Source organism: Epinephelus lanceolatus, chromosome 22 (genome assembly GCF_041903045.1).
Source record: "Epinephelus lanceolatus isolate andai-2023 chromosome 22, ASM4190304v1, whole genome shotgun sequence".
NCBI lineage: Eukaryota > Metazoa > Chordata > Actinopteri > Perciformes > Serranidae > Epinephelus > Epinephelus lanceolatus.
Genome location: NC_135755.1, coordinates 14,986,483 through 15,007,480, shown reverse-complemented (window position 1 = coordinate 15,007,480; position 20,998 = coordinate 14,986,483). Strand labels below are relative to the sequence as shown.

Sequence of the window (20,998 nt, the reverse complement as noted above, 5' to 3'; positions counted from 1 at the left end):
GAATAATTAAAATCACTAAACTCAAATAAAAATATAGTTTTTGTGTTTAATCCAAGTTATGTGCATCTTGTGAGATACTTTGGAGGCCTAATAATCATTTAATATTTTTATTTTCACTCGTAACTCAAGTTGTCTTTAAAAAAATCCACTTTTTCTATAATGTTTAGGTCTGTCAACATTTTATCCTCTTTTGCATTTTGCTTCTGCGTGTGTGTGTGTGCGTGTGTGCGTTTCCAATGTCTGCTGCCTCATTGCGTGATCAGTTTGAATACCTGACCAAACTAATTGGAGTTACGCCATGGGTCAATGACCAAATCCCCAAACATTGTTAAAAAACACTTAACGATCCAACCTCCCATATTACTGTAATTAGTATTTGTGTTTCAGTCACAGATAAAGAGGCCTGTCCCGTTCATAAAAAACTGTTTGTGAAGAAGGTGTGTGATAATGCTGTAATCGTGTTTTGGCTGCTAATGTTTCCAGAAAAAAAAAGGAAAGCTCACTTGATTTAAATTGAATAAAAGTTTAGGGGAAATTCAGTTTTAGTAAGATTTTTGGGGTTAAATTCAAGTTGTGTTTCAAACTGATAAATACAACCGCAGTTAGTTTTTGGATGGTTCATGTAAAACAAAACAGCAGATTTTTATCTTTTTACTGAGATTAAAACTTAATTATTTCAGCACTTTAACGGTTAATACTTCGATTGCAATCCCCGTAACTAATGAAATAAAGGAGAAAACTTTTTTGAAAAGCTCCAAAACTCGACTTTGTATCCCAAACACGAAGCTTCTGCAGATTCCAGTGTCTTTTGTTGCTTTGAAATGAAGCGTGCACTCCCTTTTTAAACCTCCAAACCCAACCAAGTGGAGAAAAGAAAAAGTTTTCCAGCTCCCACCAGAAATCATGTCACTTTAAAAACCTAGAAAACAGGAGCGAAGGCCTTCTGGTGTGTGTATTTATAGAAATATTATAAATAAGAAAGCTTTGAGAACAGTAAATGTCCCGTTTATAGATAGATGCACAATGCAAACAACCTCAAATGACCAGAAAGAGCTCATAATGATATATAAAGAAAATATAAACGCTTTTTCTTATAATAAGGCTGCTTTTAAACCCATTGATCTTTTATTTGAGCATGAAAATCAAATCACCTCCTGTGAAAACCTTGAGTATAAACACACCAACAAATACCTGAAACCAGAAAACAGCACAAACACCTCGCTTAAAAAGGCCCTAAAACTTTGAGAGCTTCATTCCCTTTGTGATTTGGCGTGATTAGCCTTGAATGCTGCATTTGCTTAAAAATATGCAAACGCCATAAATAAAAAAAGGAAGAAAGGAAGAGTCCACTAATGCGAACTAAAAGCCTTTCGATCACGCTTAAAAGCTGCTTCAATAGCACCTGGCATTAAGAAAATTCAGCGCGATGGGTTCAATATTTGACGCCATTACTGAGGAGACTTTTTATTATTTACATTTGGTTCTCACTTGAAGGTCAGGCAGTGTTCATGCAGCCAATCCGCTGCTGCCCAGCGTCTCCTCAGCGGCAGCAGGAAGCTCAGGCCCTCCCATTAACACCCCTAGTGTCAGCACTAATGAGGGACACAGTGGCTGCTCTGTGTTCCCAAAACTGCACACACACCTCCACCCCACCACCTCTGTGTTTGAGTGCGTTTTGTGTGTGGTTAATATTAATGTTGGTGTACTCCACAGCGATGATGCGTAAAGCTCCTGCAACAAGTGTTTTTATACACAAGAGGTGATTTAACGCTCAAACAGGCCTCCGCACCAGCCTGCTGCTGTTTATGTGCGCTAAATCAAAATAAATGGGCTCACTTTTAACATATACCTACTTTAACTGCATCATATTTTAATTTATGGGTTTATTCCCGAGGTTTTCATTGTGAAACCTGCCACAACCCCTCCGTAAATGGCGCTCCTTTTTAAGTTAAGTGTCCACTGCATGCGTATTGGCTTGTGCGTCATTTAACCACGGGTGGATGAGGTAAAGCAGCGCGCACAGATCCGATGCACCCACGGACACGTTTGTTATCAACTTAGATCTGTATTTGATGAGCATACTGTTGCTTAAAACTGCCGAAATAAAGCATTCATAGGCCCACGCTTGGGAAAATATGCAAAATCACAATAAAACTCGCCAAATTTCGCTTTACGCATGACTAGCCTCTAAAAATGAACCAGTACTTACAGAATAAAACACCGCTGCTCATATTATGCCATACAAATACAATCTTTAGACTAAATGCAACTTCTGTTAATGCAAACCACACCGATATTTGTGTCTCTAAGACCCCGTTTGCAGAAATTTGCACGCTTTAATCGTTGGAGCAGTAATATTCTTCACATTAAAGGTTGCATTTCAGTGCGTTATCACTACATGGCTCTATTCTCCTATAAATGAGACAGGAACTGTGGTGTTGCAGCGTCATATACGAGCTATATCTTGCTCAGTGTGTAAGTGATGACGTACATAATAAACACAGAGGGGTTGGGCTCGTGGCGCTGCAACATTTGAATGAAGGCGCGCGGGGTCTGTGAATGAGTGCCGTGGAAATGTCAGCAGTGTTCAGAGGAGCCCGGATGCACCGACAGGGCCGGTGTGACGGGGATGTACGACACTTCACCGTTTCTTTTTTTAAGACACACAAACACACACACACTGAGCTGCACATGGGAAGATTTTACACAGATATTATGAGCTGCACTGGAAGCAGGGAGGAGTTATGAAATGAGGGTGATATTTTGGCTTCTGTCCTCGCCTCTGCCTTTTTTCTTTTTGGACAGGAACGAAATCAGATGCAACCATTACGCATTAAATATGCTTCTACTGTGCGCAAGATTATACGCAGTTATGAACTATTGATCAATTTGTATGCAAATGGGGACTAAAATGTAGCCTATCTTTTAAAAGGCTACATAAATGACCATAAATACAAAGACTAATAATTGTCCAAATGTGGTGCCACACTATTGCTGAAGTATGGCCATGCTTTACGCACATGCAAGGCCTTAACTGGCGCGTGCACACAGCCCTTGGGCCTATTTATGCGTGACTTTTTTATCTGTTAACACACACTATAAATCTGAATCAATTATCTTGCAACACTGTAAACATTTAAAGCTGAAATAGTCCCCAGATGTGTCCATTAAACAAGCCGGGCGTGCGCGTTTTGGGCGGGGCAGCTCCTCTACTCCGCCCACCCCCATTGGCCAGGAGCCAATTACAGCCTCCAAACACACCTGTGGCCAACACACTTTAAATAATATACATTTAAATAAAGTAAAAGATTGACTTTGGTGAATAAATAGGACAGTAGCTTAATTTGTTTTTAAAACATGCTACAGGCTATGCTAAGGCCTTAGCTAGCAACCTGGCTAAGCTAATAGCTAGCTTCCTTGACATAACTGTTGTTTTTAAAAAATAAAATAAGCTGTTATTGGCGTCTTTGTTTAGGTTGTTTATCACAGCACCTGTTTATTGTTTGTTTTATTTTGAATTGTACGCAAATATTGTCCTAATTTGAGCTTCTTACCTGTGTTTCGGAGAGATTCAGCTGCCTCGCTAGCTCAGTGCGCTCGCGCCCAACAACGTACTGGCAGCGCTGGAACTCGAGCTCGAGCCGGTACAGCTGCTCGGCCGTGAAGGAGGTCCGCGTGCGCTTGGGCCGGTCCAGGTCGAGGCCCTTCGGCAGGACGATCTCCCGGATGGTGCCTTTGGCGTCTGCGCAGAGCAAATAAACACACGGAAAACAAGGCGTGAGGACATTTTACAAACAAATGACACAAAACTATCAATTTACACTTAAGTTTAATGAAAGTAAATACTCAAATAAGACTTTTATTATAAATTAAAATATAAATATAATCACTTTTTTTGTAGTTTTACGTTAAAAAAAAATCAGATAAACATGCCTTTCTTTCATGAGTATGGCTACAGGCTAATTTATCCTACACAGAAACGTGGATGGATGCGCGTTTTTCTACTTGTGTGATTTTATTTACTGCTTTTATTTACTATTATTATTTTTGTACATATTTAAATTGCCTAGTTGGAGTGATTCTGTGACCCAGTGGCACCCACTGCTTTTGCATTCGCTGTTAATGTGACAATAAATACCTTTGAACTTTGCATTTTAAATAAACAAGCCACATATGTGTTATTATTTTTTAACAGAAGGGAATGCTGTGTGAAGAAAGGCCCTATTGTCACTAATATGTGCGCACAGGTGTGGCGAGATTACCAGTAAACTAATGACACTTTAATGTAATTGTGCTTTAATAAGTGGCTCATAACTCGTGTCGTTTACCCACAATACTATACGCTCGATAATCCATTTTATATTTGTAAAAAGACTGAGATTTTCCTCATGACTCAATGTCCAAAACTCAATAAATCCCCCTTTGCACTGCCTGCGTAATGTGAGTCCACGTGATTGTGGGCACTACGTCAGTTTTGCGCACTTACAAATGAGACTATCTTGTGTTTTCATGAGCTGGAACTCAAATTAAAATCCTTTAATGAAAGTAAAAGCAGCTGCAACACTTCACTGGGAACTTAATTAGACATAGTGTGGTGTAAAATAAACATACACGGTGTGAGTGTGAGCACTGGGTTATTATCAGGGCTGAAAAGTGTTTTCCAATGTTAAACTAAAACTACATGAAATTTAATTCACTCCAAACAAGTTATAGAATGTATTAAAGCTTCTCATGTGTTTCCTCTTTAAGTTAAAGGGCTGTGCGTCAGTATCCATCCACAACAACATAGTGTGTGTGGGTTGTTGGGCCAAACTATCTCAATACATTTTATTTATTTATTTATTTATTTATTTTTGGTTAGATGTGTCCGATTTTTATTGGTTTTGGTTTGCATTTTATTTTTGGTTGAGTCATTTGTTCCACCCTGTTGGCTCTCTGCTATTAATCTCTGTTGATTTATTTGAAAAGAAAAAAAAAATGGCTGCGTCGATAATTTTTTTGTTCAACGGCTGTCCCCAAAAAATAAAACTAATTTAAATTAAAGACATAAACTTTGGTGTGAAAAAAAAATCCTACATTTGAGATGTATATTTTAATAAACTAAATAATTAGAGAGACATCCTGGATGGGTCCGAGTCATTACACCCCGCCCTCAATCCAGGAGCCCTCGGGTTATTGTCTACATTATTAAAAAAAAAAAAAAAAAATCACAGTCGTAACTTGAATTTTGTCTCAATGGACACATCTGTTGTTTTCTTAAAGACGCGTTTCAACCAGTAAAATGCTTGGTTTTTTTTTTTTTTTTTTTTTTTTGTTTTTGGTTGCACTGCAGCCGGGAATATTTGTCCGTATTTATCACATTGAATGGAAGCGCAGGGCAGACGCGACCTGCTCTTTGTCCAGGGTTTTGAGGTCATAAAAAATGCAATCGAATAAAATATGAAGAGCGCTGAATTAAATATGAAACAAAACTGATTGAACTCAACATCCATAGTGTTTCTATAGGAAGGTGGATCAACCAAAACTCCGAGTTAAAGATACTAAAGATTAATTTTTTTTTTTTAGCTGTAAAGTCAAATTGGACTTGTTCTCCGCTTGCTTTATCGTAATTTTAAATGGTAATAAAATAGAAGTAAACTCAGCATTTGGTGTGTGTAAATACAGCAGGTGTAGTGGAGGAGAATCAGTGCGTAAAAGGGAAACTGTGCGCTGTTTTGCTGCATAATGCGCATTAAAAGAGTTAATGAAACACGGCAAATTAATCCCTTATATATGATTTGATCTGTGCTAAGCAGTTGTTTTAAGTCACAGTGTTACAGACAGTTACTCTTAAGTGTATGCTTCGCCTGCAGGCCTGAGCTACATAATGAAACATGCCTGAGAGGTCTCCATCTTTACGCACGCATAATGACTTTGCGTAATGTGTCGACAGGCGAGTGAGATTCTGCGCCAGAGATGCCACAAACCCTCCTAATATTCACACATACATTCACAAACATATCTGGATCCAGAGCCAAAAAAATAAAGAAATAAAATAAAACAGTTCAACATGTGATAGAAACATTTGTCAAGCAGAGGAGGGAAGCAGCGGCTGTATATACGCAGACCTGCTGACCTCTCGGTGACCCCGGCCTCTCCGCGGAGAAGCCGAGCATCCAAGCTCAGCTTCAAAAACACCTCCTGACAATGCGGGCCTCGGTGGATCAGTGCACTGTACGGAGTCTCCACCAAGACCGGATCACACCCCCCAAAACCGGCTCACACCCCTGACCTCCTCCGGGCCACTTCCGCCTCTGATGGGCCACCATCAAGCAGCGACTGACGCAACACAACATGTTAAAGAGATCACATGAGCACATATGTGCCAGATCTCATGTTAAAAATACAAAAAAAAAAACACGTGATCAGCTGTGGAGGAATTTAATCTTATAAAAGCTGTTTTACAGATGATATATATGGCATATTTAGCTTTATTAATAAAGGTAAAAAACACAGTGTTGTGACTATTCCTGCAGCTGCCACCATCACACACAACTTACTCTACATGATCGACGCTCTGAGGAAGCAGCTTGATTTTTTCTTTTTAAATCTGCACCCACGTTTGAATTTCTCGCCATTTTCCTCCTTTGTGTCCTCTACCACTCAAACACTCACATTAGTTTCACTGTATTCTGGCTAAACGAGCTGCCTGTGTGCCACAATGTGTGCCACAGGCCACAGCACGACTACACGCTCAATAAAAAGATAAAACTAACCAGCCGGCAGCCATAATATCCACAACATTCGCCTGTAACCGAGGACTGATAGGCCGACATATTGATTGTATCCACAACAAACGGGCTGCACACCGCTGCAAAACATCCGGCACGAAAACACCAATTTAATTTTATCCTTTTGATTTGTGGGGTTGTGTGTGGAAATGGAGCTGCTGAATTTCTGTTCTTGGAAAGCACTGAATTAAAAGAAAAGCTCAGTGACTCACACAATATTGCTCACAAAATAAAATATTTTAAATTCTGTTTTTTGCTCCCTTTGCATAATTTCTCTGTGTACGTGCTGGAATAAAAACTACAAATGTCCTAAATGCAAATAACCTTAAATAACCTACAAGTGTGGGCAGATTTAGACGTGTTTTCCTTGGAAATACATATAAATTAAATTAAAATGTTTGAGGCTTAAAATTTGGCTCCAAAACCCACGTTTAATTTTATATATATTTTCAAAAATTACACAACAAATAACAACTGATTTTTACGCCGTATAAGAGTGTTTGCAAACTGCAGTGATTTTATTTTATTTTTCTGTATTTAAAAAAATATCCAGGGGCTACAGCAGGCCTCCTGCAGGAGGGCGTGGACACTCATATTAAATTAAATATTATTCTGATGTTCATTAACATAACGTTGGCACACAAAGGCCATCAGCTATTGACAAGTAACCAAACACACACACACATCGCTTTATAGTGGAGAGCTGAATGTGTTTTTGTTTCTGTGTTGATAGCAGCGACACGAGGGGTGAATTTCTCCTGATTATCCTCAACAGTTTCCCTTTGTTTTCCTTTCTGTCTCAGGTCACATCTCAGCCTTCACACACACACACGTGTTCAACGGAATTATTTAATATGTGTGTGAGGAAAAATAATGAGGCAGTGTATTCATACAAGTCTGTTTTAGTTTAATCTAAGCAATATATTTCTATATTGTCCAAAATGAACAAAAGAGCTGTCACGGCTGTCACAGACTGAGCCAAACAACAATAATAATAAGAGTTATTTTATTCTAAATTGCGACATATTTTTTATTTTAAATGTACTATCTACAGGTGTGGTGTGGTGTTAACAATCTTTTGGCCTATTGTTTCCACAGCAGGTGTTGTCCACCCTGCAGCAGAGGTGTTGCATTGTTCAGCAGCAGCACAAGTTTCACACACTTTTACATTTAAATAAAATAATGTTTGCCTTATTTTGGTTACATTTAGACATTTTTAATGTGGAGAAGTAGCCAACAAATTTAAGATTTTATTTTATTTCATTGTTGTAATTGTGTGGCTGTCAGAGAGGTGGTGATTACAGCTTTTTGTGATTTGGATACTTATATTTAAAGTTACATTAATTCAGTTTCATGTGAGTCTGGGAGTTAGTTTTACGCACAGGATAAAGCAGTGTGTGTTGTGTTTTCGTTCACTTACCTCTCACTAATATCCTCCGACAGTAGTCAGGGTCCACTCCCAAAAGTTTGTCGTGTCCGTCTTCGCTGGAGGACGTCGGCGTGGACGCTGATGTCCCCGGGGTGTCGGTGGAGCTCTGAACCGGGGACCTGCTCCCTATCTCGGCGCGGCACTTTGTCTCCATCCGGTCCGGACACAACGGGTTGGGTCCACAGCGGTGGCTCCCATCGCCCATAGTCGTGGCCTGATCAAACATCTACAAGTTACTCTCTAAGATTATCTCTCCCTCCTTGTGTGTGTGTGTGTGTGTGTGTGTGTGTGTGTGTCGCTGCTGCTGCCGCTCACCCTCGTCTTTCTACTTTCTTCTCCTCTTTGCAAGTGTTCTCCAGAGACGAGGAGAGCATGCCCTCCTCTCCCTCCAAATAAAAAAAGGAAAAAGTAGATCCAGTTACAAAGGAACCATGCGGTCCTGCAACGGAACCGGGGTGCGCTTCAGGTGTCGCGGCATGACGCACGGTCCGGTGTCCAAACCAAAGCAAGGAGGGAGTCAGCTGATGGGAAGGAACCTCGGCTTCCTGCTCTAACTACAGCAGCCAGGAGGTGCGGGAGAAATGCATGGTGAGGCTTGTAAGGTACAAGGGGGCAACCAGATCTATGGAGGAGCGGGGAGGTGCCACAAACACACGCACACACTGCTCACCCACGTAGAAATAAAGTGAGAGGCGGCGCGCAAGAAGAGCCCCACACAGCAGCGGTCACAGTTCACCGGACACAAGCCAGGGGAGGAAAGTTTCTCCCGGTCTGTCCGGAGCAGCAGCCTGTTACTTCACCCCCGGTCACATCGGCTGCCTCTGCGGATCCGTGATTGCATGTTCTGGCGGTGAGATGGCCTCATGAGGGGGTCGGTGGTCTTCTGCTTTTGGAGCCCACAAGAAAAAGATGTCTGTGTTGAGACCCTTCTGGAGGGGACTGTCGGGTAAAATGGGAAATGGTCACTTTAGCTGCACAAATAAAGTCTGGAGCGCTCGTGTCAGTTTTTACATAATTTGCTTTGCAGCTGAAACATCACGTCGGCGCGGGGCGGCTGATACACCCTGCCTGCACTAACACAGCTGAGAGGTTGGTGTGTGCAGAATATTTGTGGTGACACGGTACACTTTACAGAGGCAAGAACCTCGTACGTCATTTCCTGCCCACGCAGGGTGGCCGCTGATTGGTCCGCCGTCAGGGCACGTTTTGACAAGAGGATGAGCGGCGCTGCAGAGCGGGATCAGCCGCGGAGACATGAGACGATGGTGCTGAGCGCGTTCCGCTCTGGAGACAGCCAAACGCAGCGCTTCCCGGGCTTCCCCTAAACTCTATCTCACCCTGACTCCGTGTCTGTTCCACGGATGAGCTCTAATATCTGTGTGGGTGCAAAGATAAATAATAGTTTAATACGCTGGAGACACTTCAGTGAGGTAAAACTTCACATTTAAATGATCCTCTGCGCTCATTCACTGGCCTGAAAATCCACAACATGACAGAATCTTAAAAGCAGAATTTTATAGGTATAGCCCCCAAATCACACTTCACAAAACGGTGCTAAACAGCCTACACTAAAGTAGTTATTTGGCTGTTAATGACAGGCTGACAGAGGGCTATAAAGCATCTTTAAATAGCGCTGCACAGAACCAGAGGTGCCAAACAGCACTGCGCTGTTTCCAAAATTTTGAGCCTGTTGGACCTTAAATAGAGGCGTAAACATACATAGTGCCGGCAGTGTGGTTGCACTGGGGCCCGAGGGTGCTTGCGAGTGATTCAGATTGCCACCTCGGAAACATGGCTGTGTTCAAAGACGAGTAAGTTAAATAAAAGGTGCCATTTGCGATATATTTCATCCAGATGACAAACCATCTGCGTCATGTTTTGTTTTTTTTGTAAAATAGTCAGCAGCAGTCTATAACAGAAATATATTTTATTCTACATAAAACTATAAAATCTACCAAATTCATTTATTAATTTCTTACTTTCTTTGGTATTTTTTGTTATATGTAATTATAATTTGCTGGGTAATATGTCTATGTTGATGTTGTCCAAAGTCAGGTCTCTATCTGATCATGTGATGAGACAGTGTGTGCTTAATAGCGCGCACTGCGGCCTGTCGTGACTCCCCAACGCCACTGCCCTTACCAAGGACGAGTCATTGTGCTACTAGATGATCACTGTACTTAAAATCTGAATGAGTCTCACACATTGTTGGGCAGGTTATGGTGTTCTTTGTGCTCCGGGAGGTCACTGGAATATTTGGTGCGCATTAGGAGGCTGAGAGTCACTGACTGCTTTACTGTGTTAACCTCTGGACATATATGAATGTTTTTCTTCCTTCCTCAGTGACAGAAACTAAACTAGAAGAGGACTCCTGAAGAACAACCACTCTACTGGTTCTTCAGCTTAGTTTAGTTTACTAGGAACAGAACCAGTGGAACCTCTAAAGACCCCAAAAAGATGGTTTAAGAGTTCTTTGTGCTTTACAGCAACTCATCCCAACATTTTCTGTGTGGTATCAGAATTTATTTCGGCCTGCAAATATAAGAACATCATGTACTGATGTACAAATTCATGTAAATAAAGTCACAGCCTCTCACAGAAAATGGCAGATACTTAAACAGTGCAGTACAAAACATTACAATAATGTAATTTAACCTCTGCAGTGTGAAAAGGGTGCAGGCTGAAGCTACAGCTTATAACAGCACATCATATGTAGAAGTCAACAACACAACAAAAGAAAGCAAGACAGGCAAACAAGGCAAATATTAGCTTTTTTTTTTTTTTTTTTTACAGTTAAATACTGAATATAAGCCGATATGATTCAGTTTTCTACACAAGCAGAGAGGCGGTCACATTAAAGATTTTTTTTTAAAATGAATTTTTATGCATCAATTTGAGGTGGGAGTGTCTTTAATTTCGGCTAAAACGTCAGCGTCTTTATTGTGGGGGACAAATGAGTAGAGTCTGTATGTGCATTTATCCCCCCAAATCTGCGCGTTTAGAGTCTTTTCAGTCAGTGTGTTTTACATGTGTAATGAAATGGTTTGGTGTGGTTTTCTAGACAAGTGCTGTTTCTCAGAGGACAAGCTGTGGTTCTAAATATTTAAAACCTTTATTGACACGTAGCAGATGAACAACAGACATCAAACTTCAAAGGGAGAATGCAGCTGACCTCATAAAGTAAGATAGCCAACTCATGAATGGTGCAAACTATAAATGAACACGCAAATAACAATAACTAGAGCAAAGCATCATGATCTGAACAGACAGCATAGACAATAACAAAAAAAAAGACATATGCGTGATGGAACAGCAAACTACTAACTACTAACTATGTGGGCACCAGTCTTCATCTGTAATGGCTTATGTACCACAAATTTACTTTCTAGTGACTGTAGGTGTCCTATACTGTACAACTGGAGGCTCAGATTTGTGATTTTGGAGCCAAAAATTTTAAAATTTGACTTAAATATGCAGCAAATATTGATGCCTCTGTGCAATTAAGAGATATAAAAGCTAAAACTGACTTTTTTCATGCTCTTGCAGAAAATGAGAAAAAAATCCTGGAGGAAAAACTAAGTATTGGTTTAGTGTTTTGCCTAAATCATCAAATTTCCACAAGGAAATGTTCAAGAAGAAGTCCTTTATTCTTTCTGCCACACAGGCAATACTGACTATATCAGGGAACACTAGTATTTTTATAAGATGTGTTGTCGTTTTGCTATTTATGTATACAACTTATTGGTCCTATCTGCCTATTTGCACCATTATATCATATATATTGTTATATCTATCTGTCTATCTGATTCAAACTTCTCTAATATCAACACAAAATCAGCCATAACTTTGGTTTAAAATAAGATATTCCTTCAACAGCCTCTACTGATCACACCCTGTGCGTATTTAGTGTAGGTGTCCTCACACCTGTCCTGGGATGATAGTTAAAGATTTGCGGAAATGGCTGAACTGGCGCATTTACAGTCCCCTTAATCTTAACTTGCGTAAATAAATAAATCAAATATTCTGAGGAGGGAACCAACAGCAGCAGCAGATGCACATATATAATACAGTCCAATATAGAAAAGAGTTGAATCAACGATCCGAGCAAAACTTATTGTGTTCAACAGGTGTTCCTGTTATTTTGTCCACCCCCCTCTCCACCTCTCCACACACGATTGCCTCAAGTCTTGTTTTATGAAACGCTGATGGCCCTTCTGCAGAACCCCGCTGTTAACACACAATCTGTGCAGGGCGCTAAAGAAGCAGCATAAAGTGATGTTTCTATTGGTTTTCCACCGCACATCAAACAGCTCATTCACAGTCATTTACCGCCATTGACTGCATATGTACGCACACACACCGGCCTCTGTGTGCTGCTGATGGCGCAGCCCGCAGTTTGTTGTGATTGTGAGATAATTTCAGCTGCAGGAATGACTGAAACACTGAGTGGAATTTCCTCTTTACAGGTGAAGCGTCTTTGAAAACACTGCGGCGGCGGAGGAGGAAGAGGAGGAGGAGGAGAGGGGGGGAGAAAAAGGGGATTTTGAGCGGGATTATATAATTATAGTTTTGCCGTGTGTGTTTTTTCTTATTTTTCTTATCCGAGGCCGTAATTACTGCACACAGCCATGGGTCGTTACTCCTTTCAGCTGGCCTAATCTCACAGAGGATGAATAGAAACTGTCAATCAGACGCTGCACTCAGCAGCGAGACAAGAGGGGACTGATTGCTGCCGCTGTGCTGCTGCAAGACACACACACACACACACACACACACACACACACGCACACCTCCTCTTCCTCCTCCTCTCCAGTGTTTTCACCCTCTCTGATGCACAGCCCTCCAAAAAAGCAGATTTTTTACCACGTTTAACTTTTCTGAAGACTGCTCATATTTTGATTTCGCTCTATTAGGAAACATTTTGGTGTCGCTCTGTGCTGTGATTATAATGTTTTAACAACCGCAGGGACATTTTGTGTCTGCTGCCGCCTCTGCCTCTAAATGTGCCTCAGTACAGGATGTTTGTGCGCTGACTGACACCTCCTCTGAACCAGTCTTCTTAGATAGATAGATAGATAGATAGATAGAAAGATAGATAGATAGATAGAGCACATATGAAACAGGGGTGGGGTCCACTGCAAGAACATTTTAAGTATCAAACCAGGGGCGTAAATAGACTGTACAGGCAGTGGGTCACCCTGGGGCCCATGAGATGAAGGGCCTGTGTAGAGGATACAGATTGTCACCTCAGAAATACGCCTGTGCTCAAAGGAGAACTTGCTTTCTTTCTCACTTGGAATTTGTTGCATATTGGCGTTTAGTTATGGACTTTCACGTTGAGATACAATGCGCAAGGTACCCTGGGTGTGTTGGTTGTTGACGTTCTGGGACGCCGTGTCAAGTTCTGCCCGTTACATGCATTGTCTTCTTTCAAGATACACTTCTGTTTTCACAGGAAATTTACATCAGCACAACACCGCACTGTTAAATATTAAATATTAAAGGATGCCTCTTTTCTTTGCATTTCTGACATCACAAGTCACTGCACAAGTGCCGGATTCTGACGACTTCGGAGTGAGACCGGGCTCCCTTGTCACATATTGGCATTTGGTCATGGACTTTCCACAGTGAGATATGACATGAAAGGTTCCCTGGGTGTGTTGGTTGTTGACGTTCTGGGACACCGTGTCAAGTTCTGCTCATTGTATGCATTGTCTGTTTTCAAAATACACTTCTATAGGGGCATCGGTGGTTTAATGGATAGAGCAGATGCCCCATATACAAGGCTGTTGTCGCAGCGGCCAGGGTTCGACTCCAGCCTGTGGCCCTTTGCTGCATGTCATTTCCCCTCTCTCTCCCCCCTTCACGCTTAACTGTCCTATCTATAAAGGCAAAAATGCCCCAAAAAATATCTTAAAAAAAAAAAATACACTCCTGTTTTCACAGGAAATTTACACTGCACCATTAAACTATAATGGCAACTGGCCGTGTATCCTGCCAAAATTAAAGGATGCCTTTTTTCTTTGGTTTCTGATGCCACTGCCTCCCTTGTCGCATACTGGCATTTGGTCAAGGATTTCCACATTGAGATATGACATGAAAGGTACCCTGGGTGTGTTGGTTGTTGACGCCCTGCATTGTCTGTTTTCAAAATACACTTCTGTTTTCTCAGGAAATTTACCGTTAACATACAGTCTCTTTCAAAATAAAAGCACTATGTCGGTACGACAATGCAAATTAACATTTTTTTCCTCCAGCAACAAACACAGTGGTTGAGTTTAGGAAAAAAGAACAGGGTTTGGCTTTACAATCATACAGGAAGCGAACACCAGCCTCCCAGGTGATAGTCGCTTCATTGTAGGACCCATCCACCACTCCTACCGTACACCCTACTTGGATTTCTGCCCTGTTAACTTACATTCCTTTCCCAACACATTTCCCCCTGACACCCCTAGGCACAGTTAAACAATAATGGTGACTGGTTGCGCATCATGCTGACGTGAAAAGATGGCTTCCTCTTTCAGTGTCTGACGCCGGAACTCACTGACTAAACGGTGGGGTTAGACGACTTCAGAGTGAGACCAGGTTGGCCCTTTTTGTTTGAAGAAAGGTATTCGCACATCCATCTGTCTCAGATGCAGGTACGTTGGGAAAAAAATCCAGCACACCTTGCTCAGCTTCACAATTTATTGGTAACACTAACATTTCGTTCCTCCTGGACCTTCGTCAAGAGTGTTCAAGAGTATTCATTCTTTTCGCTTTGCTAAAACAGTCAGTAGCAATCTGTAAAAAAAATATGCTTATCCTACATAAACTATGATTAAACTGAAAAAACTTTTTTTCCACTTAAACAAATAATATTTTATTTTCTTTGGTATTTTTTGCCACAGATGTGCACTGATGACTGCTTGGTAGTATGTGTGTGTATGATATTGTCTAGTGTCAAGTCTCTTTTTGATCATGTGACGATACAATAAGCGATAGCTAGTTTACATGCATCATAAGTAACTAACCACTGGGTTGTAACTTTCTTAGGCCAATATATCATCATTGTTCTCTTTTCATTTTTATGCACCCATTTGTGCCTTTTCTACATCATTTTATTGTGTTAATGTCTTAAAGTCTTCTGCTACTTTTATGTTTTCTTTCAGGGAGACAAATAAACAAGACCTGAACACTGAGGGGACATGTCCCCCCGCGTCCCCCCAAAAATCTACACCCATGCATTTGAGTGTCTTTTCAATTTCTTGTACAGCCATATTACAGCGTTAGGTAGGCCTATACCTTACTAAATGGAGCCTGTTTCTTTTTTAAATGCCTGATTGCCCACAGAGTTAACTTTGTTTTACCTTAAGAATCTGATGATAGAAGGTGTCCTCTGCTGTAAAAACTGGAAAGTCAAATTTGTGATTTTGGGAACCACAAAAAGACATAAATACTCTCTAGTAAGTATGGTGTGTATCGCTCTGCCATAAACAGCCATGAAAGCTAAAATCCTGTGTTCGAAATTCTCCACTTAAACACTAAATAAGTGACAGTGTTTAGTCATAATCGTCAGTTTTTTAATTGACAGTACAATTACCCCATTGTTTTGTTTTGCCAGTATTTAACTTCCATAGCATCAGTGAAGTACTGTTGTGATACTTGTCCACTCTACTTGTCCATTTCATACTTCATTGTACTTCTACTTCAGCACATCTTCAGAGGACAATATTGTATGTTTTACTGCATTTATTTAACAGTTTCTTTCATTAGTTTCCACTGATGCGGCTGCGTACAGGTTAGTATGCATAAACATATACAGAACATGGGACAGGATGTTATTTGGATAGCCCACCTATAGTTTACAGAATACTTCAACAGCTTATTAAATGAGATTCAACAATCTTCGTCTGTTGATGTTTATCTACGGAGTATTTTGTGACAATTCACTACAATTTTTCAAAACAATTTAGCTGAACTTTTCTCTTCGTCTGTGCTGCGTAGGTTGAGTGAATACTTCAAGATCAACTGAATTATTCTGAGAATACGTTCATGAATTGTTGCACACACTCTAAGGATAGTATGTTAAACATGTACAGAATAAAGCCTGAATCTCAAATAATAAGCTGTTGAAATACTCTCTGAAATATCTGTAGGTGGACTATCCAAATTAAGTGTTTCCAAAAACAACAAGGCAGAGGAAACAGGCCTGAGATAAAACAAAATGAAAGAATTAATAACACAGTTTAAAACTGAAATTTTGATTTTTATACCACACCATATTAACTAACACACTGTATATTTCACTTGCATACAAAATTAATTTTATCAGCAGATTTACAGGGTTATAAAAATACAGCAAAGATTTATAGTATAGGCAAGGGTTACAGGCTACAAAAGATACATTTTAAAACTAGGACTGTGCAGTTTAAATCAAGGGAAATAAATTCACCAAATAATAAGTAGTTAAAATAAGTTCATGACCAGCTGCAATATTAAAATGTTTACTGCACCAATAATCCTGCACCAATGATACTTTATTTTGCTGATTTTGTGCTTAAATAACATTTAAAAAGCAGGACTTTTACATAATTAAAGGAACTGACTCTTCCACCACACACAGGCTCTTTTAAGACATCTTTTATTTAATTGCCCGTGTAATATATATTTAAATTCATTCATCTGTAGGATAGATTAAAAATAAGTTACCCTACTTCTTAAATATTCTGTCAGATCTCTGCCTTGAGGACATGATGATACAATAATTTCATTATTGTGTAGCTTTATTACCACATGATGATCTGACTGCACTTGAAATCACTGCAATCGAGCCTGTCATATGTTTATTCGTCATGATGGCCAAATCCAAACTCCTCTCAACTTATTTGAATCATATTTCTGCTGCACTCAAAATCCTAATTACCACGCTGCTGCGGATAAACCGATGCCTATAGAGTACAAACCTACATCCCCTCTCTGTACTCACCCGCAGGCCAAGAGGAGGAAAACAATGTTTATTTGCACCACGCACCGCGCGCCTCATCTCCCTCCCTCCCCCCGCCTCGTGTGTGCGGCTGGATTGCGGCCTCGTGGAGATGAATCTGATCAATCAGATCAATCAACAGAGATTACTGTAATCCCAGAGGTCAGAGGGAGGGCACCGGGCCACTCAGAGTTCACACATCCCTCTGCAGCTCCAGACAAATCTCTGCAGGAATGGCAAACATTTGGCCGCACGTATAGGACTGTGATTTTATGGAAAGATTAATTTCAGATTTACACAACCTGGTGCGGCGTTCAGGTTCCACTCGGCCAGCGGAAAAAAGACATTTCTATCACAACACGTGCACATAGCTATTTATGATTCCCCAAACCTTACAGGAGCTTATGTTGCAAGAGTGTCTCTTATGAATGGCGGAGCGCGTTTTATCGCACACAAACATTTCTAAACGTCAGAATAAGGTGAAGGAAATGCGCAATTTCCCAAAATGAAAGCCGTATAACTGCTGCTCAAACTGTGCGCGGGCACATCGAGGTGTTTTTGGATACAGGAGAGAAAATGAAGTCAGGATTCTTTGTTGAAATAAAACCTTGAAAGCAGAGGACATATTAAATGTACGCATGTGAGTGGTGGGCACCTTTACGCGCCGTTTATTGCAGTTTATTACACACATTAACAAACAGGCTGGCCTCGTCCCCAGTGACCGGAGTCAAGTCAGATTTGGCCTCTTTCAGTTTAGATTCACACACAAAAATCTCTTTCTTTCATCGCGTGTCTTCCTTCTCCTCAAGGTCTTCAACTTTACCCAACTTGGCTGATACGCAGTTTCTCGCAGCTCAAAAAAAGCAAGATAGCTGAAATAATGTTGCGCAAAACAGGCGCAATTTATCTGGTAAATACAGCAGGTTACACAAGACAAACAAAGACACATATACCAGAAAACTGCAGGTGTAGAATTCATAATTTCGCGCAACTGAAAGGCCAAAAATTGCGCTTCTTGCATAGGAGCGTCGTGCAGACTCGCTTTTATTTAAATGAAATTTAGCCCGTTTTACAAACATGTAAATTCTTATTAGTAGAATATGAATATTTAGTAGCTACTAAGTGCCACTAAAAACTCAGCTTTGTATTTAAAGCAGACACATTAAGTATAATAACAAGCCTAAACATGCCATTAAATCTATTAGGAGTTAGGATTTATATTTACTGACTGTCAGTGCCGTTTAATAGCTGCAAAGTGCCACCATGTCAATAAACAAAATGCAGCTGAAATAATTGTATCTGACACGTTCATCGTGGTTAATTGTTGATTCATACATATAAAAAGTAGTTGAATAAAATAAATTAATATAAAGATGTGAAATTGTGTCTAACAAGCAAAGCAGCACAAAATGTGTCGCTTGTTTTCTGAGCATTAAAGGGACAAACTGTAGATTATTTAAAATACAGATTTGGGGTTAATAACTGTAAAATAAACTTTAGATATCATTAATTCTCTTTTTGAACTACCTGCAGAATTTATAACCAACACGCGTGGATCATTTAGACGCACCGACCTCACTTTTAAATGCATGTAACCCCAAATAAAACCACTGTGCACCAACGCCTGCATTAACACTGTTATTAACAATGATTAGACAAATGTTTTGCAGCCGAATTGACTTCACAAATGTTTTCCTTTGTGGCACAATTTCAAAGCATTTTTAAATAATTATACACTTATTGGTGTTGTTAAATTAAAATAACACACAAACGCATGGGCTTTACGCACAGAAACTAATAACTAATAGCGACGAAATAAAATGAAACCCTTCCTCTGTTGTGATAAAACGGATCCCTCCGCAGCTCCGCATCATCACCATACTCTTGTATAAACGCTGTATCTGCTGATAGTTTATGTCAGCAGCAGCAGCAGCAGGTGGAGGTGCAGCGGTGCTGAATGTGTCCGGGTTCAGCTCTCAGCGTCCAGCGGAGGATCGCTCCGTGCGCAGCTCTGCAGAGTTTCCACTAACTTTTGTCTTTGCTTGTACAGTTAGTCGTGTTTGTAGTCCGTCTCCCCAAACATCACTCAAACAACCAACAATGAACTCTTTTTTAATGCAGAAAGGTTTAGTGTTACTGGTGCGTTCAATGGTGTTTAACTTGCAATGGTTATTCACGTTTGCGTCTAAAATGGCTGTAAATGAACTCGAGAGAGAATTTCCATGAATCCTAAATTTATTTTCGCCAGAAATCAAATGCCAATCGGAAAATAAAGTTTTAAATTTAAGCTTTAAAGAGCACAAACTCACTGTGACGCCTCCTAAGGCATCTGTGTCTCTAAAGACTCATAATTATTTTTATAATGTGGATTTAAATGGCAGCATGTCAGTGAACGTCCAAAACTAAACCTGCCTTCCTCTTTAATATCTACATCTACACACTCACATTATTTTAGTGAAATATTTGTTGTTGCTTGTGTTATTTATTAGTTATGAAGCTGTTGTGAGTCAGTAGTTGCAGACACTTCCAATAAAGAAAACACAGATTTCACTGTTTCTTTATAGTTGACACCTTCTGAATTTTAACAAAATGCATTTTGTAGCTGTAAATTTAAGATGCAAACATATAAATTCTACACATCTCTATATAATCCTTCAAAAATCTTCACTGCAATTATCCAAAATGAGTATTTCTTTGTTGGAAAACAGCCCTGAATATGGAGAAAGACGAAATGTGCAACACATCCATAAGACTTACAGCAGCAGATAAATGCAGAGTCGAAAAACTTTTTTTTTTTTTAATTTCAGGGTGAAACAGTGAGTAGGGTACAAGTCTTTTTTAAAAATAAACCTTGATGATTTCTAAAGAAATCAGTCCCTAAATGTATAAAGCAACAAAAGAATCCACTCTTAAGTGTTATCATTTAAAAAATTAAAAATAAAATTAAGTCTATTATATTTTTGATTATCTGACAAAATAGGTTTGATTTTAAATGTTTTAAAGTGAAATTTGTGACTTAATTTAAAAAAAAATAAAAAAAAGACACACAAGTAAAAAGTTAGATTTTGTACCTCAGCCTCAAAACTGCTTGTTAAATATTAAAAACAGGTTTATTCTGACACCTCTGAGGCTGATTTCAGTCTGTTTGAAAAGTTCACACACTCACGGTGCAACACACAATAAGTTAAAGTGATCACAGTTAGTTTTTGCTCTGATCTGACACACCAGCTAATCCTGTAATAAACCCAAATTCTCAGAAGACGTTGATATATAATGTTGATATTTTACAATTATTTTAATCCCCAGTGGAGTCAGATGAGAATATACTGAGTGTATCAGAGGTGACATCAGAGCAGCGGTGCAGACTGCCACCAAGTGTCCCTGCTCTGAACTGACAGAAGACGCAGCAGCAAAACTCACACTCTTTTTTATTCGGTTTTTGACATTAAAAAATACAAACCACACACACAGAAGAGAGACGTCGACAAATAAACTGCTACATTCTCGAAACAGTAACCTAACGAGCGTTTCAGTTTAACACCAAGAAGAAGAAACAAACTTTGACCTATCACAAGCAAACAGCTAATAAATCTACTCTGAAATCTACTGAGAAGTTACACACAGAATCATTTCCTTTAAGGCTGATGTATTCAGGAGGGTTTAACAGAAACAAAACATGTCGATTCACACAGAATATCAGGAGTCTGTAAAAAGAGGGGAGACGACAGTGCAGCCAGATCATGGCACAATGTAAATGAAGCAGAGCTGACAGGTGATTAAACTCATTTACAACCTGTCGACTCTCTCTGAGCTGCACTCGCACTGCCAGAGGAG

The 20,998-nt window shown here is 40.0% G+C and overlaps 1 protein-coding gene across 2 annotated transcripts in view; it reads right to left on the bottom strand.

Annotated features, from left to right (window-relative positions):
* Positions 1-9,280, bottom strand: part of vax2 (ventral anterior homeobox 2) — a 37,928-nt gene extending 28,648 nt beyond the window's left edge. The window contains exons 1-3 of one of the 2 annotated variants that reach the window (XM_033651958.2): positions 8,515-9,280; positions 8,191-8,413; positions 3,555-3,742 (exon numbers count right to left, since the gene is read on the bottom strand). In XM_033651958.2, coding sequence (XP_033507849.1) covers positions 3,555-3,742; positions 8,191-8,404 — 402 coding nt within the window. In that variant the 5' untranslated portion in view covers positions 8,405-8,413; positions 8,515-9,280. Of the gene's footprint in view, positions 1-3,554; positions 3,743-8,190 lie in introns of both variants that reach the window. The other variant, XM_033651957.2, reaches the window with a different exon arrangement.
* Positions 9,281-20,998: the final 11,718 nt, after the last annotated feature.